This window comes from Clarias gariepinus, chromosome 7 (assembly GCF_024256425.1).
Source record: "Clarias gariepinus isolate MV-2021 ecotype Netherlands chromosome 7, CGAR_prim_01v2, whole genome shotgun sequence".
Taxonomy (NCBI): Eukaryota; Metazoa; Chordata; class Actinopteri; order Siluriformes; family Clariidae; genus Clarias; species Clarias gariepinus.
In genome coordinates, this window is record NC_071106.1 from 39,867,501 (window position 1) to 39,891,898 (window position 24,398).

The 24,398-nt window shown below is 43.1% G+C and overlaps 3 protein-coding genes across 4 annotated transcripts in view; 1 reads left to right on the plus strand and 2 right to left on the minus strand.

Moving 5' to 3' along the window:
• The window catches only part of ppp6r2b (protein phosphatase 6, regulatory subunit 2b), a 22,521-nt gene extending 17,956 nt beyond the window's left edge, over nt 1–4,565 (minus strand). The window contains exon 1 of one of the 2 annotated variants that reach the window (XM_053500623.1): nt 4,490–4,565. The gene's annotated coding sequence lies outside the window, so the exon portion shown is untranslated. Of the gene's footprint in view, nt 1–4,451 lie in introns of both variants that reach the window. The other variant, XM_053500622.1, reaches the window with a different exon arrangement.
• Nucleotides 4,566–7,520: 2,955 nt separating this feature from the next.
• On the plus strand, nt 7,521–12,741 carry dnaja2b (DnaJ heat shock protein family (Hsp40) member A2b). Its single transcript, XM_053500814.1, has 9 exons — nt 7,521–7,709; nt 9,616–9,675; nt 9,774–10,003; nt 10,117–10,197; nt 10,313–10,446; nt 10,588–10,784; nt 10,897–11,041; nt 11,190–11,317; nt 11,428–12,741. Exons 1-9 carry the CDS (start codon nt 7,632–7,634, stop codon nt 11,614–11,616), a joined length of 1,242 nt encoding a protein of 413 aa, XP_053356789.1. The 5' UTR covers nt 7,521–7,631; the 3' UTR covers nt 11,617–12,741.
• Nucleotides 12,742–12,979: 238 nt separating this feature from the next.
• LOC128527666 (uncharacterized) lies at nt 12,980–24,022 on the minus strand. The gene is made up of 18 exons (XM_053500128.1): nt 23,879–24,022; nt 23,655–23,747; nt 22,792–22,862; nt 22,053–22,225; nt 20,695–20,833; nt 20,290–20,457; nt 19,941–20,060; nt 19,739–19,844; nt 18,714–18,834; nt 18,196–18,389; nt 17,974–18,084; nt 17,734–17,800; nt 16,512–16,915; nt 15,524–15,688; nt 13,880–14,077; nt 13,523–13,627; nt 13,347–13,438; nt 12,980–13,267 (listed from the first exon to the last, which is right to left on the minus strand). Exons 1-18 carry the CDS (start codon nt 24,020–24,022, stop codon nt 13,165–13,167), a joined length of 2,574 nt encoding a protein of 857 aa, XP_053356103.1. The 3' UTR covers nt 12,980–13,164.
• Between the last annotated feature and the right edge of the window lie 376 nt (nt 24,023–24,398).

Consider the following 24,398-nt stretch of genomic DNA (forward strand, 5'->3'; position numbering starts at 1 on the left):
TCAAAAGAATTATTTAAGTTTGTATGGAATGTGAATGTGTATAAATCAAAATGGTCAGTTTGTCCCTGGTGAACAAGCCGAGGGCGACAGTGGCAAGGAAAAACTCCCTGAGATGGTAATAGGAAGAAACCTTGAGAGGAACCAGACTCAACAGGGAACCCATCCTCATCTGGGTGAAACAGAGAGCAGTAAATGATCTGCATTTATACAGTGTGTAGGGTGGGAGGCAGTTCAGCTATAATAGCTGATGTTAATTGATGTTAATATGGAGTCCAGGTAGTTATTGAAGACCCAGACTTGTATCAACTATTGAACAGTCAAGTCCTCAGAGAAACAGGTAGGTAGAGAGAATCATCCCCAGACACCAGACGCATCCCAGAGAGACACACGGGGCATCCATGTGACGAGATCTTCAGCCAGAAGCGGGGCACCAGGATGGGTCAGACAGGTCCGGAGGGCAGAGGGAGTCTGGATCACTGGCAGCTCAGGAACGACATGTGTAAACGTACGACATGTAGTTTTGTATGATAGCTGGCTGATTGAAAGGAAGCAGTGAAACAATAAACCTGTTCTGTTCTCATCCCAGAGCACAACATGCAGGCAGAAAGTGTGAGAGTAAAGACTCGGAGCAGTTGGGATCAGAAAGGTCACTGGTTGTGTGTTTGCATCCTCCAAGAAGATCTAACAATGTCCGAGATGCCGGACCGTCTAGCTGTATTTATTCTTATTAGTGCAGCGTCTTGTTACAGTCATCTCAGTGTAACTGGGGTTTGTCTATCTCGAGCTTTACTCCTGATCGAAAAGAACATCAGCAGGTTATAAGTGACATCACAGACCTTAACACGCGACAAACCAGAACCAGGTCTCTCTCTTCGATCAGTGATGTAATAGTCATTCCCTGATTGTTATGGACAATAACGTCGTAAGAACCACATTAATTAGGAGCATGAATGTCATGGGTATACACAAGACAACCAATAGAACGTTTCTTTTTTGCCCAGTCTAGGTCTCACCAGCATCAGAAATAACACACAGGAGAAAGTCTGGTCCGTTCTGTGGGATCACGAAGCAAAAATGACCAGTTATAGTTTAACCAGGGTTCAGGAGCGAGTTGGAGGAGACCTGCCAGATGGTCAAAGTTTCAAAGGTTGATATGCAAAGTTTAAACAGGCTGAGATTTTGTGTGTGTGACCTTAAATCAACATTCTCCCAACAACAAATAGAGCATGTATAAAGTTCCTGACGAAAGGAAAAGCAATACTGTATATATCTGAAATCAGAAACAGACTTTATGCCCGAGTACTGAAGATTTAACAGCCGTGCTGATATTCAGTACAACATCACAACCTCAAGTGTGATATTATACAACATTTCCACAAACATGGATGATGGGATTAGAACAGACCGGGTTAGATATTACATTGTACTTTATGGCCACGAGCACATTGAAATGTAGCTCTTATTTGTTCAGAAGTTCAAAAGCAGCATATTTACAAAAAGATATCCCGCTTACTATCTCTTAAGATGTAAGCAGTGTGTGTGTGTGTGTGTGTGTGTGCAGACAAATAGTGTACATGCAGTGGAAAGGTGTTAAAAGAAAAGACACATAATGACTATTTTCAGTACAACAGCACGACCTGGAGTGTAATATCACTTTTATACACAAACAGCACTTATTATCAACAGATTATGATTTGTTTCTTTATTTAAACAGTTACTTAGCTCCGCCCACACATATCCTTCCGCGCCTGGTGGAACTAACTAATCACTACAGGTGGCACTGGTGAGTGACAGTTACAGTAGTGTAATTACCAGGAGGTGAGAGTGGTGTTAAACTCTTAGTGATACTCTGTAGTGAGAAGGTGATGAGAATAAACCATGGAGGTGGTGGACAGTCCTGAGAAACTCACCAGGTCTACTGTATATTTACACTTATTACACTTTAAAATATCAGCTCCGTTAGCTTCAGGGTTCTGGGGTCGAATCCCAAATAGTGTTCAATAAAAAAAGCCAGTGCACTATATGTACATGTATGTCTATACTCCCTTGTTCCACACTCCAAGTAGTGCCCTTGATCAGGGGTTAGAGAGGGATTTGAGATTCAGCCTTGTGTTAGAAGCTAGTTAGCTTTGTAGCTAAGCGTTAGCTGTGAGCAGAACGACACGGACGGTTCCGAGGCGATTCAGAAGGACTTAGAAGTGATGAGTGCAGAGACGGCGTGTTGTTTAAGACGCCATAACGTTATCAGACGTGTGTTCTTACTGAAAGTGCTTCTGTGACTGGGTGTGAATGTGGGTTTAGTCAGACAGCTGCTCTCTCCTCAGTACTGCGGACCGTACAGACCTACTCTCACCCACGCTGAGACACACAGTTAGTGTCTTTAACCACTGGACAACACCTGGGACACGCCCACTCATACACGGAGTTACACCTCACAGTGCTGTTACTGTCTGTTATCAGCACTCGTGGAATAACGCCTCTCATCCAATCACAGTACAGTAATTCCCCTACATGTGCACAAATTCTATTCTAAGAGCTCCTTCGTAAGTCCAACAGACATTGTCTAGGTACCAGGACACTAACACACCTGGCTATACACAGTATATTACAGTACAGTGTTCTTTAGAATCGTGCTGATGGTTGAACAATTCAGGTTAAAAGAACGTGTGATGTCTTTTTAGCTCGCTCCATTCTCTCAATTATTCCACTTTTGTCTCTATTGTTTCTGCTGATTCTTATCGCTGCCGATTCTACGCTTGCTCCAGGACACCCTGGACTTGTACTGCACTTGGACGCATCTGACACCGTACGCCAGACATGTGATCTAACTTTCATTGAACATGCACAGCATTATCCGCTTCTTCCGCTTGTGTGAGGTGGTGGTGCTGGGTCTTGAACCCTTGACCTTCTGATCAGTAACCCACCAACTGAGCCACCATTACCCTGTACCTTAGATACTGTCATTAACAGTGGCAATTGGGCGGTGCTGGGGCTCGAACCCCCGACCTTCCGATCAGTAACCCACAGTCTTAATTGTTTAAGTCACCACTGCCCCTGCTTATTATACATCATGCACACTTCGGTTACTTGCACACTCACTTTATGTACATCTGTTACACACTGCAATTTTTCTTCTGCACAGTGATTAAATGTTGAGATTTAGTTCTTTGGAACATGCACTTTACAGCACAGTGAAGTTGTTATTTTGTGCATATCCCAGTTAGAACACTGGGGAAGCAGCAAGCAGGTAGGGTTCAGAGTCTTGCTTAAGGACTCAACAGTGGAAGGCTGGCGGTGCTGGGGTTCGAACCCCCGACCTTCCGATCAGTAACCCTGATTACTTACTGTGTATAGTTTTGTCTTGTCTATAACAAATGTACAGCTTTTAATATCTACAGTGTTTTGAGAGCCGTAAACAGCTGGAATTAAATTCCCTGTCTCTGTGTTTGTGTGTCTCTGTGTTTGTGTGTGTGTGTGTGTGTGTGTGTGTGTCAGGATACGGCACTCGGTGAATAAAACCTGATTCTGGTTCTAATTCTGTAAAGCAGGTTTTTGTGACATGTCTATTGTTCAAAATGCCACACACACACACACACACACACACAGAAAATCAGAGCATGTAGATGTTATTGATCAGGTAGAAACACTGTGCTCTCTATCAGTGAGAAACCTTCAGTCTTTAATCTGATACATCCTGATAAACACAGCAGTCAGTAGGACTGGTACTGTTCGGCCCACACGTGTGTGTGTGTGTGTGTGTGTGTGTGTTATCTATATAGACGCGTTAGTGTGTGCGGAGTGCGTCATGTTTATCCCCAAACCCGCGGCGCGTGCCCCCCTGTACGTTTAATAACAATAACAACAACCACAATAATAATAATAATAATAATAATAATAATAACAACAACAATGACCCCGAGCCCATGGTTTCACCCCATGCCCCCCGGACTCACCTCTGATGCCCCGGCGGTGTGTGTGTGCGTGTGTGTGTGTGTGTCCGCTCCCGCAGCCCGGATGTCCCGCGTCACTCACGCGCTCCTATAATAAACTCTAATAATAAGCAGAATTCGGGAGCCGCGCGCGCGGTCTGTGTCCTGCTGCAACACACCGCACCCTGCTGCTCCTCACCTGCACGCGCGCACGCACGCACGCACAGAGAGAGAGAGAGAGAGAGAGGAGGTCCGGGATCAGGAGAGCAGGAGACGCGCTTTAGACATGTTTATTCGGGTTAAAATGGCGGACGCGGTAACGGGAGCGCGCAGGCGGGAGCAGGGGCGCGCGCGGGCTTTACACTCACACACTGTTACAATGTCGCAGTGTGTGTGTGTGTGTGGTGAGAGAGAGAGAGTCTTTGATCTCCTTTTTACAGATGAAACGCGCAGGTAATGAAGTGCGTTAAACGCAGTCTGATGAACTTTAGGTCCGATTGGACCCCAGGGGGTCACTCTCACCTCTCACACCATGACGTCATCACTACGGGATCATTTACCTTCAGACGAGGAATAAAGCAACAGCAAACAGCACGAGAACCCTCAAAGCACCAGGAACTCCATGGCATTATTCAAGGACACTCCTCAACCCCGCGCATGCGCAGACCTCCAGCCCAGCCACTGCACGGGGTCAATATATACAGTATGCATAAATAAATACATAGAATAATAATAATTCTCTTTCATTAATAAAACCTGGGTTTGTTAACTGCAGTGATTTTAATTCCATGCTGAATGGGGAAGAGTTTAAATCCACTCCTGGTTGCCAGATCTGCTGTTTTAGGGAGGGAGGGTTTATAGTAAATAGGTCACAGCAGGACATCTAGAGGTGGAAACTGGTCTAAATAAATCTCTAGTCAGCATCATGAAAGGAGTGTGTTAGGAGTTACTGTTCTACAGGAAAGAGTTAAGGGGCCGTGTACACACACACACACTCACACACAGAGTGGAGCTGGGATGCATGTGGTGACTGGGGACGGTTCCACTTTTCCATGAAGACGGTTCTGTCCTCACCTGATGCAGACAGCTGTTCTCTGAGGACTCGTGACTGCAGTCGCTTGACAGTTCAGGATTTACATTCACATCTAATAAAACTTAAATAATTTTTTTATTGTGTAATGCTGCTTTGCGACAATAACAATTGTTAAATTGAATTAAATTGAGCTTGCAATATTAGTTTAAAAAATCCATAGTTATGACTAGAACACGTATTCCAGTGTCTAGGGAAAATAATCAACAATGTGATGTAATGGTGGTGTAGTGGTTAGCACTGGCATGGGCAACTCCAGGGTCGAGGGTTCGATTTCCGCCTTGGGTCTGTGTGTGTGTAGTTTACATGCTTGGTGTGTTTTCTCCCACAGTCCAAAGACATTCATATTAGGCTCATAGTGTGTGTATGTACAGTATGTGTGCATGTGTATGTGTGTGCCCTGTGATGAATTGGCATCCTGTCCAGGGTGTTTTCCGCCTCGTGCCCCAAGTCTCCTGGGATAGGCTCCAGGACTCCCGCGTCCCTGTGTACGGGATAAAGCTGTATAGACAATGAGAAAGTGAGTGATGCTGAAGCAGAGCCATGAGATTGTGATCGTGATTAAGGACAGCACTTTGTTATTTTTATAGATATGGACATAGAGAGACAGATACTTTATTGATCCCAAAGGAAATTTTAGATATCCAGCAGTGATAGAGACAGTAACACAGAGACAGGTTGTAGATTGCACACTGTATATCTTACATACTGTCTGTACACACAGTGTAATATTCATGCTCAGGTCCTGGTTAATTGTCTCATTCTTTAAAACCTACAAATAAATGAAATATACGTCTCTTCTCAGACAAATATTTAACACCAACTTCTCATAAAGCAATAACAAATACCACGATAATAACACACACACACACACACACATGTGGCATCTCAGCTGTTACACCTGTTTCTTTTTCATTTATTTTATTTAGAGTTTAATAGAGTCTCTCTGGAATCATTGATGGAAAACATTCTGTGACCATGACGTATTACTACAAGGGAACAAAATAATATAAGGCGTGGCCATGAGATACTACAGAGTGTCCCAAAACAAAAATCGCCATCATTTCATAATCTGACAAAATTGACCAATTCTCCCTCAAATGATCTCAAATTTTAATGAGATGTGTAAAAAGTAAGTAAGTTTAATGGTTTACTTTTTTTTTCCAGTGATAATGACAGTGTGCTGTTGAAATGGCCCCCTCTTCACCTGACTTCCTAACTGGGATATGTGAAGGAAATAGTTTCCCTGTGCAGTAAAGGACGTGTGACAAATAACTGAATCCTAATATGAATTTTAAATATTTTTTACATATCGGAAAAACCTATTATTCATGATACTTATATCTTATTTACTTATGATAAATTAAACAAGCTGTAGATTGACACAGGATAATGAGATAGTGTTCATATAATGAGATAGTGTGTTAATATAAATCTGGGTTTTCAGCTGCGGCACCGTCTAGCTGTTTAAACATTTAATATAAAATATAAAAAATAACTAAAGTGTCCCTGATGCAGCACATTGAAATATAACATCACTCATGAATTAATCATGGATAAAGCAAAGAAATGAGATAACAAATTATAAATAGAAGGGTTGTCGGTCTTTCAGCTGCTCCTGTCGTGGGATCGTCACAGCGGACCATCCGTTCCGCACATAACATGGCATGGGTTTTCTGCTAAATGCCCTTCCTGACTCAACCCTCTCATTTTATCCAGGCTTAAACCTTCCACTGCGCCACCAGCGCCCGTCACAGATTATAAATAGCAGGGTGAATACAGTGGTGTAAAGTAGGAAGCTTAATGTGGATCCTGTGCATCCTCACCTGTACATTCATCGGTGAGTTGTGGAGTTTCTACAGTTAAACATTGTAAAGGAGATTTAAAGCGTTTCATAAAGGTGTCTTGTGAAAAAACTGAATGACAAAAGTGTATTCCACTTAACCAATGTTTACCCAAAATCAAATAACTTTTTGTTATTCAAATGATTGAATTCAGGTGTCAAGACCCTGATCCCCAGTAAAGGGGATCTTAATGTTTCAGCATACCAAGACATCTTGGACAATGCTATGCTTCCGGTTTGATGAGTTTGGGGTGGAAGACCCCACAGAGACAGAGACTGGTTACTAGTCCTCCAAAGTATGAAACTCATATGAAAGATATCATTGAAAGAGTTATGTACAGTTTAAATGTGTGTGTGTGTGTGTGTGTGCATGTTTATATATGAGTCAGCCAAAAAAATGTATACACACTTCAGGAAAAGAAAATGTGGAATAAATATTTAATTTATTGCTATACGTTATATATATATATAACGTATATATATGAGAGAGAGAGAGAGGAAGAGGCATTATTATTATTATCGTTGTGTCTCCTGGTTGCTATGGTTACTGAACTCATCTTCTGAACCGTCCAATCAGCAAGCAGACTTTCGCATACGCCCGACTAGCCAATCACAGCCAGGGGGCGGGGTCTTTCTGAATGTGGTTGGGGAAGAAAATAATAAAAACAGCGCAGCCGGCATTTCTTCCTCCTCGGCCCGTAGTCCTTCTCCTCAGTCTGGTTCGGTTCGGTTGGGCTCGGCGGTCGTCTCCTCGGTGCGGTTCGGAGACATGGCGAATGTAGCGGACACCAGGCTCTATGACATCCTCGGAGTTTCTCCTTCGGCTACCGAGAACGAGCTGAAAAAGGTAGCGCGTGTTTCTTGAGCTTTTCCCCGGGAGAGAGGCGCTGTGGGCCGGGGAGCCGAGCTAGCTCTCAGCGCTAGCGTTAGCATCCACCGGGGCGTGTGTGTGGCGTTAAATCCGCACCTGGCCTCCATCGTTTTATTCATAAAGATGAGATAATAGCGTGATGTGTGTAGTTTTATCGTCTCTGAGGGATTTTATGACAGAAAGCTGTGTAACGTTATCGTGACAAAAGATGCGCGTGCGCTAGCATCCCTGACTAGCCAAGTCCCGAAATAAATCATTTTCATTATATTTATTATGTTTATTATTCGAATTATACAGAGTAAAATAGTAGAATTGTTATGTTTTAATCATGATTGATGCTGATTCGAGGTAAATTAGCGATTTAAGACTTGTCTGTTTTTATTGTTTATTATATAACTGTGCTGATTTAATGCGAATGTGATTTAAAATAAGACATTTATAATATTTCTCTGTACCTCCTAAAGTCTTTTAAGCAATTAAAATAAATTTATAAAAATTTATATCAGGGGAAAGAAGCGAATACACATCTATTTAATTTTTTCATGTATATGAATATGCATGATTATGCAAATTTGGACACGCCCCCATTACCTTCATGTTATCATCATTAGCTAATATAGCAGGCTGCTTGTGTGATTTCGTGTGATGGTTGAAAAGATTGAAATGTGTGTTTGTGTGTATGTATGTGTGTATAATTTGACACACAACCTGAGGTAATCTTTAGCTCCGCCCCTAAGCAGTCTGATCTCATTTACAGTAAGTCCCCTTCATACGAACATTCAAGTGAATTTTTTTTTTTTTTTTTTAAATAACGAGCCTGCGTTAGCGCATGTTCAATCGTGGAAGTTAGATCACGTGCGTACATTGTAGTGCAGTACACGCCCAGGATGTACACAAGCGTAAGAGCAGCGGCAATAAAGCTGGTACTACTGAGGAGTGCTAATCAATAACGACGGAGACAAAAGTGAAAAGTAATTGAGAGAATGGAGCAAGGTGAAAAGACATCACTCGTTCTTTTAACAATCGTTCACCATCGAATCTAATGAACACTGCACTGTAATATACTGTGTATAGACAGGTATTTGTTGGACTTGAGGGCAAGCTCTTGGAACGGAACTCGATCAAATGCAGGGGAGATCTGTCACAGGGAGCACCGACCTTCATAAGTCAGTGTGCCAAAAGACTTTGTTCTGTGTACATCAGGAGCTGTGTGACTGGACCTTCGACAAGATCAATCTCCAAAAATGTTGAAACGATACAGCAACTTGTGCATGATGATCATCGGAGAACGATCCACAACATTGCTGCCGTTGTCTGTGTGTCATACGGAACAGTCCAGGCTTGGGTGTACGGGTACGGCCCAGAGACGAAGCAACGGTCCTCACAGTGGAAGAGCTCATCTCCACGCCAAAAAATGACGAGGCAGGTCTACAGCTCGACCGAGTGAATGCTCATCATGTTTTTTGACATTTGCGGAATTGTGGAACGAGAATTCGTCCCGAGGGGCCGGACCGTCAATAACGAAGTCTACTGCCAGGTTTTACGGCGTCTGAGGGAGGACGTACGGCGGAAAAACAGAGCTTGTAAACAGATCTAACTTTTTGATACAACTTCGTAAACACGTTCCTGTTTCAATTCAGTAAACTTGGGATGAAATCGACAGTGACGTTAAAAATCATCTGATGTCATATCAGGTGTGGTTACGTCAAACACCTCGAGTGGAGGCTTCCATCTGTGAATTACCAAATTTTGGGGGATTTTCTGAGTTATGGCAACTGACGGGGCGATAAAGTCTGTGTTTTAAATTATAACAGTGATGAAAATGTGGGATGAGGTTTAAATCCTGTTCAAGACGTTAATGCGTGTCATAACTTTATTACAGGCGTATCGCAAACTGGCGAAAGAGTATCACCCTGATAAGAATCCTAATGCAGGGGACAAGGTAAGAGACGTCCTGGCATCACGCAGAACTTCATTTACCAGCCTGAGAGTGATGGTGAAGTCCGAAGATGATGCTCTGTGTGTGTGTGTGTGTGACAGTTTAAGGAGATCAGCTTTGCCTACGAGGTGTTGACCAACCCTGAGAAGAAGGAATTGTATGACCGGTATGGAGAGCAGGGCCTGCGTGAGGGCGGGGGAGGGGGAGCCGGGATGGAGGACATCTTCTCACACATCTTCGGCGGAGGTCTGTTTGGGTTCATGGGCGGTCAGAGCAGCAGGAACCGCAACGGGGGACGCCGGAGGGGAGAGGACATGGTGCATCCGCTCAAGTGAGTGTGTGTGTGTGTGTGAGAGAGACTCCCTTCGACACGCACTCATTAGACTGGAGTTTTATTTTAACTACCAAACTGTGACTACTGATGTCTTTATTTTTGTGTTCCAGGGTGTCTTTAGAAGATCTTTACAACGGCAAAACCACCAAACTCCAGCTGAGCAAGAACGTCCTGTGCAGCGCCTGCAACGGGTGAGGAAGGAAGGAAGGGAGGGCATAAATAAAGGAATTTAAGACTAACTATTTAAGCGGTCTGTGATGCAGAATGAAGGAGTAATGGTGCGTGTGTGCGCGTGTGTGTTTTCAGTCAGGGTGGGAAGACGGGCGCGGTGCAGAAGTGTACGGCCTGCAGAGGCCGAGGGATGAGGATCATGATCAGACAGCTGGCTCCGGGGATGGTCCAGCAGATGCAGACGGTGTGTAACGACTGTAATGGCGAAGGTGAGGAACATCGTCGAGGAGGATCATCAGCACACACCACACACACACACACACCATGATCTGCACTGCTGTTACAGAGAATTGATAAACGCCTTCTGACCAATCACACTGTGTGGGTGTGTGTGTGTGTGTTGTGAACAGGTGAGGTGATCAGCGAGAGAGACCGGTGCAAGCAGTGTGAGGGCCGTAAGGTGTGTAAGGAGGTGAAGACGCTGGAGGTCCACGTGGACAAGGGAATGAGACACGGGCAGAAGATCACCTTCAGCGGGGAGGCGGATCAAGCCCCTAACACCGAGCCTGGAGATATCATACTGGTGCTGCAGGAGAAGGACCACGAGGTCTGACACTCACACACATACTTGAAATGGCATAAAAGTAGTTCTGCTTCCTTTACACACGTGTGTGTGTGTGTGTGTGTGTGTGTGTGTGTGTGTGTGTGTGTGTGTGTAGGAGTTCCGCAGGGATGGTAGTGACCTGCACATGAACCAGACGATCGGCCTAGTGGAGGCGCTGTGCGGCTTCCAACTGACTCTCACACATCTCGATGGGCGACACCTCCTCATCAAATACCCTGCTGGAAAGGTCATCGAGCCAGGTGTGTATGTGGGCGTGTCCTGTATGTATGTGATATGAGTGGCGCAAGATCTGTAAATGGGCGTGTCCTGTATGAGGATTTTCGCTGGTTGATGCTGTGCGTGTGTCCGGTTGATGCTGTGTTTGACGACGTGTTGTTGATGCTGTAGGTGCGGTGAGGGTGGTGCGTGGAGAGGGAATGCCGCAGTACAGGAACCCGTTTGAGAAAGGAGATCTCTACATCAAGTTTGATGTTCGGTTCCCGGATAACGGCTGGCTCAGTACCGAGAAACTCACGGTAACCCATTACATCATACTCTCGCAATTAAACACGCTACCTTTATATAAAGCCATGTGTATAGTAGTTACGAACATGCTGTGTGTGTGTGTGTGTTTGTTTGTTTGCAGGAGCTGGAGTATCTGTTACCATCACGTGAGGAGGACGCCGTCATCACAGCGGAAACGGAGGAAGTGGACCTGCAGGAGTTTGACGTGAGTCAGGGGCCGTCTGGAGGTCAGCGCCGCGAGGCCTATAACGACAGTTCGGATGAGGAGGGCGGTCCTCACGGGCCAGGGGTGCAGTGCGCCCACCAGTAACGTTCCACACACACACACAGACAGACACAGACACGAGCCTCAGTCAGTGTATCGCACCTTGAACAATACTTTCGACTCCTGTTCTCGAACCCAGACCTGCCATCTTTCTCTCTCTCTCATACACACACACACACACACACACACACACACACACACACACACGTCAGGGGGCAGACGTTGTTGCAGATTGTTAATATGTTGTTTAAATGCAGTTTTAAATGACCCACTGGAAGCTCCGCCCCCTTCCGCCCCGCTCACATTAGTATTCCGCGTGTAAGATACGCCGCTGCTTCACGTCTCGCGACACGGAGGATGTTCAGTGCTCTTTAACGTTAAAACTTAAATCTAGCTTTAAATGTTTGCAAAAAAACGAAATAAAAGAATTGCGTGTGTGTGTGCCGGGGGGGGCGTGCTCGTTTAGGAATGATGGAAACACTACAAACATAGATACACACTTTGAAAGACATTCATACAGTAACTATTATTAAGAGTTTTCATCTTGACTTTCCTATGATTTACACTTCAGCTGGAGATTGGTGTAAAAAGTCTGTACACACACGCACACACACTCCAGCTCCTACATTAAGTGATGTGCAAAAGAATGATATGAATGCTGTGCTGCGTTTCCATGGAGATGGCAAGTCTGTGGTGTCTCGTCTCATCTCGTGTCCTCTCATCCCTCCGTCCTGTAAAGCGCTGAATGTATACACACACACACACACACACACACACACACACACGAGTCACTTGAACACATCAACTGCGTCTGGAATGCTTTTAACTAGAACCTCCATCTTACACAAACGAGAAACAAACGAATAACAAAAAAAAAGAAAAAGATAAACACAGAATGAATGAGTTGTTTTTAATTCATTACCAGCGACATGACCATTGTAGACTTTTATATAATGTACACATCACTGAATATTTAAACTTGAACAAGCAAGTGTGTATAGGATTTAAGTTATAATCACACACACACACACACACACACACACACTTTTAAAACAGTGTCAGAATGGAAACAAGGACATTGCTCAATAAAAACGTTCAATAAAACATTTATGTGTGTAAGACACACTCGTCTGTCCTGTACTGTTTAAATAAAAGACTTTTTCCCCCCCACATGTGCTCACTAGCTTTAAAGGTGCGATCGGTGACTTTTGTAACATTATGAACACACACACACACAAAGCCTGCTGTCAAATATTGAAAACCAAGCCCACAAAACAAATGTACACACCCCTTGTCCACTGAAAAGTACTTAGTCACGCCTCTTTGTCCAGATTTCCCTGTGATCTCACGTTGTGTTTTGTGTAATAAATCACTGTTTTAGACCGTTTTTAAGATGAGATGCTGCGGTTTGTAATGTTTAGTGCCCTCTGGTGTCTGGAAGTCGAACTGCATGTAGAGTAAAAGCAGTGATGACCCTCGCGCGGTTCCTCAGCCTGGAGTCGAGGAGCCCGAAACGTTCACGTGTCCATGCTGTGACATCACTCTTACAGACTGCCAGAGAGTGTTACGTGTGTTTGTGTGTGAGAATTGTGTTCATGTGTGTTGGTGTGTGTGTGCAGGTGTGTTGAGCACATCATCTGTGCTGGCTACAGGCTGAGCTGTAGGTGTGAGGAGTTCCTTAAACTCAGTCGTGTTCCTGCAGAAACAAAAGAATTTAATCCTTAGTGTGTTTGTGGGAGTGTGTGTGTGTGTGTGTGTGTGTGTGTGTGAGTTACCTCTCTCTCCTGGACTGTAGAATGTAAGAGCGTTCTCTCCACAGCTCCTGCAGTTTCTCTCTGACCAACATCTTCTGCTGCTGCTCGTCCTCCTACAACACACAACACACACATTGTCCTTTATCATAGTGAGTGAGTGAGTGTGTGTGTGTGTGCGCGCGTATGTGTGTTTGTACCTGCTGCAGCGTGTTTGTCAGGTGTCTGAACGTGTCCTGGCGTCTCGGCCCCAGCAGGTCCTCATCTGACTTCCTGTTCTGGATGATTGACAATCGCTCCTGAACCTACAGACAGAGATAAATGGGTTGATCTTCTCTCAGGAGCTTTCCTCACACATACACAAGTATTTGACCACATAAGTATTTGACCACATAAGTATTTGACCCCACCCCGCTGCTGTGATTCAGGCATGTCCAGTTTACCAGCAGGTCACATAATCAGGTGCGAGGTGCTGAAGCATGGGGATGGAAGCATTATGCTGAACTTAAACTGGTTCTTTCTCCTAGTCTGCAGTGTGTGTGTGTGTGTGTGTTTACTCTGAGGATTTGTCGGTCTCTGTCTCGCTGCCAGCGCTGCTCTGCTCTTCTCTGGATGTCGACGAGGCTGCGCATGGTGGCGTCTCTCTGGAGCTGCTGTTCCTCACACACTCCCTCACACACTGCGTCCGGTGTGTGTGTCTCCAGACCTGCTGATGTCGCTCCGTGCTTATCGCTGCTGCACTCGTTCTGAGCGTCCTGAAGGAAGATTAAAAATAACATTCAACCTTCATGTGTGTTCTGCACGAGTCCTCTTCATTGAAATATTAAATATGTCAAGAGAGAAATTAAAGCTGTAATTAAAATAAAAATGTTAAAATATAGTAAATAACGCTGATCGGGCCCAAGCACCTGCGCTATCGCTCCATGGATGGTGTACGCATCCATTTAAAAGGGAAATATATGATGTAATATATTATATCACTATGTAATTATATATAACTAAGGGAGTTATTAGACACTTTTCACTACAGGTTTAAGGTCTCGTCACGACTGAACCATTTGAGATATCTAAACTCCCTTCGTGATTTCGCATCGTCTTTTGCATGTCTTGAGATCACATGGGCCGGTTTGGTGACGACCGGTTAGAAGTTTATCAAAATCCACTGTGTGCGGTTTGCAAACAACCCAAAATATCTGACCTCATGTTGAGTTGAGCCCAAGACCTGCAAAGTAAAAGTCGTTCAGCTCCATCAGATCTAAATGTTTTACATGTACAGAATTTGTGCACGTGTGTTTGAGCCATACAGCAAAATCTCCTGCGCAGGGAAAAACAGTCCGCTCAGGTGTCCTAATGGCAGCAGATTCCCACCTGTGTGCTGATTTTAATGAGATTTTGAACATGTTAAGACCCCAAAAAGTAAAAAATTACATTCAACCTTCAGGTGTGTTCTATACAATTCCTTTACAGAGAAATATAAAAGTGTTAAAAATTAAAGTTGTAACTAAAATTAATGTCAAATAAACCAGAGGAGTAGTTATAAAGCCGGGGTGTGATAATTGAGTGTTCCTGGGTTGAGCCTGGCAGGTGAGGTGTGTGGGCGGAGCTAAAAAAAAAAAAAAAACAGTCCAGATCATTTATTGGTCAAATTAATTAATTGGTTTTTTTTTTTTTTTTTTTTAAAAGGTAAGTGTTTTGTAGGCATTTTAAAAATAAAGTGAATGCGATCATAATTAGTAACTGTGTGAAATTAATCTATTCTTAGATCAGACCAGTAGAATCTGGTGAGTTCATCCAATCACAGCTCAACTGTGCACAACATCATCCAATCACAGATCACTAAACATGCATGACGTCGTCTGATCACAGATCGTCAGCCCTCATGACTTTCAGTAAGTACCCACAGACTCGTCCAATCACAGATCAGACCGGCAAATACACTCATGACTCTGTCCGATCACAGATCTGTCATCTTTGCGTTTTTATGTCTGTGATTAAAAGAGCGCTGGGAAGCGTCGGCTCATGCTGCGCCGTGACTGGATCAAATCAGATACTCGTGAATTGTTTATAATTTTTCTAAAACTGTTAGCACCAGCATCATGTGGGTCACATGCCCCTCCCTGACAAACTCCACCCACTTCTCCAGTTTAACACTAGTTAGTGCTAAGTGCTAATGATGTGAAGGGGAGGAGAGAAGGCAGGACCGTGCTGGATGTGTCCGGTTCCTGTAGAGACTCGACGAGTGTGTGTCTCGGTGCTCTCGGTGTGTGTTCGCTCAGCGATAAAGCCAAGTGTATGTGATCCGGAGTGTGCGAGTCTGCAGATGTCTCTTCTGTCGTCTGCGCTTCAGGTACAGCTGAGGTCACTTCCTGTAACAAACAACAACAAAAACATTATACATGTTTAACAAGTCACACGTTCATAAGTATGGAGGACTAAACATGACATAATTATACATAAATACAATATACTCTGGAAAATTGATAAATGTATTCTTACTTTTGTTTATGAACATATTTCAAGATTTATTTATTTCAAAATTTCCACATTTTTTCATCTATTTATTTTTGTTGTCACATTTCTTCATTTATCTATTTTAGATTTTCCACATTTTTACATATATTTATTTCTGCGTTTCCACATTTATTTCTGTCGCTGTATGCTGATAAGGTAGGCGGTCCTGGGCCGCAGGACACCTCAGACAGAAGCAATCGATCTAATCAGTGTGACGCTTATCTCAGCATCAAGCTGAACTAAATCTATTAATCTTTTGACACGATATAAAACGTAGCCATTTGCTACGAGGTTCTCAATTTCACCTGTTATGCGCTAAAATGTCCCCCTTCCACGGATTGAGAACTTTCTAACTTTTAACCTTTTTTTTTTTTTTTTAAGTGTTTTCTCTCTCTCTCTTTTTGTTTTTTTTTTTTACAGTTTTAAACCCAAAGTTTTTCCAAGTTACAGAAAAGGGTCTCGTTCTTCTGCTCATGTTAATGTTAGTGAAGCTTCTGATTGGAGTGTGTTAGCACAAGTCTCTCTCTCTCTCTCTCTCTCACACACACACACACATATCAGTCATGCTCAGTGGACTCGAGGGAGAGACCGGAACTCTCAGCCTTCAGAGGTGAGAAAACTACAAAGGTCCATGTGAGTAACTGTGCAGCATCATTGTGTGTGTGTGTGTGTGTGTACCTGTGTATCGCTGTTCACTGGTTTGCTCCAGGCCAGTGCGATCAGCGATCCCTGTTTTTCTATTGCATCCACATTTCTCTCCTCTTCTTCGTCCCTTCTTTCTCTCTTCCTCTCTTCCTCTCCCTCGTTCCTCTCCTCCTCTTCTGCCGCCGTTCTTTCTATTTCCTCCTCTTCCGCTCCTCCTTCTCTTCTGTCTGCTTTTTTCCTCTCTTCCTCTCCCTCTTTTTCTTCTCTCTTCCTCTCTTCTTCTCTATCACTTCCACCTCTCCTCTCATCCTCTTCTCCCTCTTTTCCTTCTCTCCTCTCCTCCTCTTCTCGCCTCTCCTCCTCCTTCTCTCTCCGCTGTCCGACGCCAAGGATTTCTAAATACGGAGCGTCCTCAGGGACGAGAACAACACCGCAGCCTACACACACACACACACACACACACACACTGTTTTAGTTCAGGTTTAGTTATAGTTTCTGGAAACTGATGTCCAGGAAAATAAATCTTTCAAAGAATTCTTAAACTTTCAAAGATTTACACAAAACCATTGAACTCAGATACAAACTTTTACTAATTAAATAAAATCAGCTGTTAATTGATTTTTTTCTTTATTCAAAGCAAAAATGATAAACGGAATTGTGAAACATTTTTTTATCAACACTGAAAATACACACACACAGAAATACAACACCCAGTACTAAACTTTATTTAAATTACTGAATAAATACACATTTCATTTAAATTCTTAGCTTTTTAATTATTAAATGATTTAAAAGCTTTATTGGGAAAAACTTTTTATAATGTTTTTGTCAACACATGGCTAGATCTTTTTCCCCTTTGATCACTGCTGAAGATCAAAACAACCTCATTAACAATAAATAATTAATGAATAAATAATAAACAATTAATAAATCAGATTAACTCATTACCACTGAGAGTAAAAATAAAGCTTTTAATCTAATAATAAACACTGAATGTGTTCTTCAGGTGAGTGGTGAAGATGATATTTAATGCTGCGTTCTGATTGGTCTCTCTATTGGTCTAATTCTCTATAACAGCAGGTCCGACTGTAGTGCACGTTGTATTAATGCGTTCCCTCTGATACATAATGGTTACCGTAGTAACAGTGTATGCACAGGGGCGTGTACAGTGTGCTGATGATAAAATGCACTTACTGTGGAATAAAGGGAATAAACTCACACATGGAAGTGCAGCTTTTGGAAATGAATCACCTACCGGTGCAGACTTCCTGTTCCTCACTAGCTGATGGAGAGCTCTGTCTCTGCTCCGCCCACTCGCCGTCCTGAGAGAAGAAGACACGGTTTATTCTTCGTCCTCACAAACACTGCATTCACTGCATTTATGCACTCTAACACACACACACACAATCTTTAATTTCACTGTGACACTGTGTTTATTGCAATTATAATATTATGACTGTCAAGGTGTGTGTGTGTGAGAGAGAGAGAGACGTACGGTTAGAGAGGTGTCAATGTGTGTGTTCAGTAAGTTGTGTAGGTTGTGTAGTTTTGGAGAACGCAGCTCGAGTTCATATTTGTTTAGCAGGACCAGAAGAGCAGCAGCATCCTGCAGGAGGAGGTACAGCACACACACACACACACACACACACACACACACGATACGTTACACACTCAGACGCGGTACAGTAAACACACAGATATACACACATATATATACCATGACTGGAAGTGTGTGTACTACAGTCTGCACTTCCTGGTCGTGTGTGTGTGTGAGCTGAGTGAGGAGATGAACAGCGCAGTCGGCCCACGAGACAGGCGAGTGTGTGGAGCTGCACTGGAGAGACGATTTCATCTTCCTCAGGATGGACACACACCCTCGTCTCAGAGCCGCATCTGTCGTCCCTGCAGCCTCTGCGCGCACACACACACACACACACACACACACACTACTCAGCCCTAACCATCTCAAACAAGTTTGTCTCTGTGTGTTTTTTCCACAGTGAACAGAATAAAAGAAAGCACATTTAAAACTACATCAATAAACATGATATTAAATAAATCTAATGTTTAAGCTGCATTTAATGCAGAGACCTGTCTGTCTGTCTGTCTGTCTGTCTGTCTGTCTGTGGATCTACCTGTCTGTCTGTCTGTAGATTTACCTGTCTGTCAGTCTGTCAATAGATTACTGTCTGACTCTAGAGTGTGTGTGTGTGTGTGTGTGCGTGTGTGTCTTACTGTAGTCAGGTGTTAGTGTGTGTCTCTGCTCCTGCAGTTCTTCCTGTGAGACACTGTGTAAGATCTCCACCAGCATTCTTCTCTCCTGCTCCTGACACAGGACCACACACTGTAGCACGGCCTGTTGGGTAATAAACCACACACACACACACACACATACACACTGCAGCAGAGTGTGTGTGCTCAGACATGATTGTATATCTGTTCGGACCTCGCGGTTCCACACTCACACACTAATCATTATTAAAGCGTTACTTGTCCGAGCTGTTTTTCATTGTCTCTGACCTGCATGTGACATCACAATGTCTGTCTGCCCCGCCCACTTCTGGATGGTAAAAGCAGATCTGATAACATTATGTCGTCTTAAACGCCGTCTCTGCACTAATCATGTCTAAGTCCATCTGAATCGCCTCTGAACCGTCCGTGTCGTTCAGTTCATGGCTAACGCTTAGCTACAAAGCTAAGTAGCTTTTAACACAAGGCTGAATCCCAAATCCCTCTCTAGCTCCTGATCAGGGGCACTACTTGGAGTGTGGAACAAGGGAGTGTACACCCTACATAGTGCAATAGTTCTATTTAACACTATTTGGGATTCGACCCCAAAACAGGTCATTAACTATTAATTAGAAAGCGTGAAATGTCGGTATTAGCCAACGTTAGCACAGCGCGTTCCACAGCATCGTCTCATGTGCAACAGAAGCACTGAATAAGCTAATGCTAATGTGTCTGTCTTCATGAGGCTTGACCGTCATGTCCAAACCTGTCAATCACCTAATTAACCACGCCCCTTTAACCAATCACACAATAACTCAGATAACACTGTTTCTAAAATAATTTAAAGTGATGTAACATAAAATGGTATTTAGTTTAACAGAAAAGCTTGTACTGAAGTCACCCACTAGAGGGCGACAGATATATTTTAGCCTCACTTTAAAATCCCTTGTTATAACATCCACTCATATGAACAGTCAGAGACACTGTGTGTGTGTGTGTGTTTTGGTGTTTTGAGTCTGGACCTGTCGTACACAGCATGATGTTCTGGACTCGGTTCCGAGTTGTGTATCTGGATTGCGTTTCTCCTGCAGCCAGAACTTCACCAAGTCCTCAACACACAAACGTCTCGTACACGGCCTGAAACACAGCGCTTTAAACTTTACTCTCACCTTACACACACACACACAACCACCACACACACACACACACACACACACACACACACAGAGTTACCAGTTGTCCCAGTGCTGTCTGGAGCTCAGCAGTGCCGTGTGTGAGTGTGTTTCTCTCTCGGCTCTCCTCACAGAAACACACACACTCAGATAAATCTCAGTCCGGATGAGTCGCTCCACTCTGCATTAAACAAACACACACACACACACACACTAGTGAAGTGTACACAGCAGCATTTCTTACACTTTTTTCCTTCACACAGCGCGCTAAGCTAATCAAAGGCTGCGCTAAATCAGTAACAAACACACGGTGTGTCACGTGTTCAGTGTTCAGAGAGTTTGTTGAGGATGAAGGCCGTAGCGTCTGGTGTGTGTGTGTGTGTGTGTGTGTGTGTGTGTGTGTGAGAGACCTGTCGAGCAGCTGGGTGAGGGCCTGTGTCTCCTCCTCACAATGAGACCTTAGCTCAGAGACGGCGATGGCGGATGTCCAGCTGTGTCTCCGGGACGAGGACGTCCACGCCTGCTCTCTCGTCCTCGCCTCATCAGGACAGGAATGTAACCGCACCTCCGCATTAGCGCTACAACCACCGCACAGTGCATTTATTACACCTTCACACCTCTTACAGTACATTCATATTGATTACTAACTACTCCACATCTCTTACACACACACACACACACACACACACACTATTTGATATCCTTCTGATGTAAGAGCATTTTGTTAACCTATTCTACACCACACTGATTGAGCTGAGTTCTGACCTCTGGTTGGTCAGAAGGTGTTGATCAGTTGTCTATACCAGCAGCTCTACCTGTAGCAGTGCAGGACGCCGGGCAGCTCACACACACGCAGCACGTCGTTTAGTCTAAAGGCCTCTTCTGCTCTCTGTTCAACGTCACACACACAGTCTGTCTGCTCCCAGGGGTCCATCGACTCCCACCATCCAGCACCTGTGTACACACACACACACACACACACACACTGTAATCACTTGGGTTTTACCCATAACACTAACACACACTGTTTAAACTTATATTGACACTTTTTGCCCTTTTACATAAAATTCATGTATTACTGCAGTTTTGTGCCAGACTATAAACCGCACGTTTTGACAGCGTACTGCTCACGCGTCAAACTGTGGGCGTGTCTAAAATTAACTGTCCGTCTAGACTTTACTGAGTCTCCTGCAGTCCTTAGATCTCTGTCTGAAGTTTAATCTGCACCATCAGTGAATCTAAATGTGGAGTAAAAGTGATGTTATGAACAGTTATGTGTGGGATTTAATAATCTACTGTAAAATAATCTACTAATGCGCTACTGTCTCAATGTAAACACACACCTGCACCAATAGATATTAATTAGAAAAGATAAAGTGAATATTTTGACTGGGATTAGTTCATATTTTCACTTTGGCTGAAATAACAGCGCTGAAGTGGTATAAGTGAATTTTAACACGCTGGAGTGGTTTTAGGACAAAACTTCATCTTTATCCTTTGATCTACTTTTTCCATTTCTCATCTGTGATTCACTCTCCGATTACCGAACAGGGAGTGTATTTGTCTGAGCACCAAAGAAGGACAACTTAGTGTAAACAAGGCGTAAGATACTCAACCTTACAGAATGGGATTTCTTTGTATTAATAAGTTAGACAGAGAGTTCTGCTGTACAGAGAGACACACAGACATGGACGTGGGCTTCAACCTCAAATAATAATAATAATAATAATAATAATAATAATAATATCACTGATTACATTAAAGATCAGATTATTATTAGATTTAACCTTTTAATTTTGTCTACAAACTCATTAACCGCCAGCGATGTGTGATAACACTAATTTAGTTATATTGATAATGAATGTTTCTTTGTCTGACATACAAAATATAAATAAATAAATATTGATTTAATATTGATATAAATATCATATTTTTACAGAATTTCATTTTTGTGCTATAACGTGTAATGTCAGTGTTGTTTATTATAAGAAAATTATTATTATATTTATTTTAAAAAATCAAATAAAATTGGTACCAAACATAATATGTCTGTATCGTGAATAACACACTGATCTTACTCATGTTTCTTTATATTTAAATAATGGGGGTGTTTGTGTCTTTGTGTCTTTGTAGTGTGTTTGCAGGATGGAGGTTAGTGATGAACAACTCTCACCGTGTTCCTCCTGCAGCATCTCTCTGTAAAGTTGCTCTCTGATGATGTCATATTTATATTGAAGCAGGAGCAGGACATCTGATTTAGATGGATTTATCAAACCCAGACGTCTGGAGGTCATGTGACTGGGGGACAGAGACGACAGGACACTCCATACACTGTCCACATCCAGCCTGAGGACAGAGAGTGTAATGAGACTCAGTACCAGGAATTTGTGTGTGTGTGTGTGTGTGGGTGTGTGTTTATGTGTGTGAGTGTGTGTTTATGTGTGTGTGTGTGTGTGTGTGTGTGTCTTTTAGACCTCACATGAAGTCTTCTAGCCCTTCTCAGCATACTCAACAAACCACATGGCTTTGGGTCTTGCTTCTAAGAAACACACACACACACACACACACACACACACATGCACACACACTGATCCAGTTAGGAATTTACAGTAATCAGAGAGTAACTCCTATGGAAAAACAATATCACTATAGTTAGGCCGTTTGGTCTATGAGCGTTGCCTTTTATGGAGTTTTGTGGGCGTGGCGTAAAGCTATGATGTAATGTTTCAGTAATCTATGGCCAATGTAGTTTATCTCACACACACATAAATGAAAATAATCAGAGAAACGTTTATTTTAACATTTACACACACTTTATGTGTTACACTTCACACTGTGTGTATCATGGTGGTGTGTGTGTGTGTGTGTGTCTCTGACTCACTCGGGTGTGTTTATGGCTGAAGTCGTTGTACAGCGGTGGTGTGTTTGATCCATCAGGAACGCTGCTGTGGTGCGACTTCAACATCTGCAGCTCCCAGTACAACTACAGAGGAAACGCGTTTAATGATGGTTTATACGACGTTACAGTGACTGTGAGTGTTTAATAGAAAGAGTCGTTAACAATAAGGACACTTTATTAGAAACATTCACAGAAACTTTTCATTACAGGAATTTCATTTTTCCAGACAACAGAAACTGATTTTTGAAATGTATTTGTGTTGAAACCATAACTCGGGCCACAGGTTCCTGTACAGAGACTCAGGAACAGGAACTACGACCCAAATCAGACCCTCGGCCCTGCAGTGGAAGCGCACATGCAGTACAACACGCTGGTCAGAAGGTGGTGATTAATTCTCTAGAACAGCAGCTTTGACAGCAGCGCAGGTTTATTTTATTGCGCTCGCCCTGATACGTTATCGTTTCCATAGCAACGGTGTATTTACAGACACAAGTTAACACTAGTGGAAGGAGTCTCCAGTGTCAGTGCCAGAGGTAAAGCTGGAGTTCAGAGAGAGAGAGAGAATAAAGAGGGTGCGGTGGGGGGGGGGGGGGGGTTAACGACGTGACCCTTTAATAAATTATTAATTTTGTTTAATTACACATTTATAAGATTGATACAGAATCAGAAAACCTTACCTGTTAATTAATTTTATACCAAACCCATCCTCTATTGACTAATAATTTTACACCTTGCTAGAAATAAAAGTTTAAAGCAATAAAGTAAATTTCTTTTTAGCAACTAATAATAAATTTATTAAAATACATCAGTGTAAATAGACCATATTTGGGATGTGTTTGTACAGACTTCGTTAGTTACTGAAAAGGGAATCTGTACCTTTTCCCGCTTCTCTCGTTCTTTCTCCATCTCTAGAAGGACATGCAGGATCCAGCGGCCTGAACATGGCAACCCGCCGTTCTGTGCACTGACCTACATGATCACACACACACACACACACACACACACTATGCCTGTGTGAGCCTGAATGAAACCCCTGAGGTTTTCTTTCTCTCTCTCTCTTTCTCACACACACACACACACACAGATACACACACACACACCTGAGTGACGGCTCTCTGCGCATCTTGAAGCTCAATGCTGATGTGGAAGACCCTCTGATAGAGTTCAGAAATCTTCTCTGCGCTCACCTCATCACCCGCATGTACACCCAGAATTTCACACACCATACGCACACAATCCTCCATCTCTACACACACACACACACACACACACTTACTCACACACCAGACCTCTCAAACACACACCGTATCCAGACTTCTGCTCAGGAAGTGAAACCTTCTTCATAAATGATGGATGACCACAACAAAGCGATGTCTGTTGCTACGGCAACCATAAGATCAGGTTACAGAGGTAAGAGTTTTATCATCATCATCATCATCATCATCAGGCTGTGTCAAATAACCATTTTTATTTGAAGGAAAATGTTATGTTATAACTTAAATTACAGCCTCTGAATTAGGAATTAAATTTTCTTAAAGTTAATTTGTTCAAATTCTAATTAAAATTTTATTTCTCATGTACATGACCATACACAGTGTGAAATAAAAATATGAATGTCTG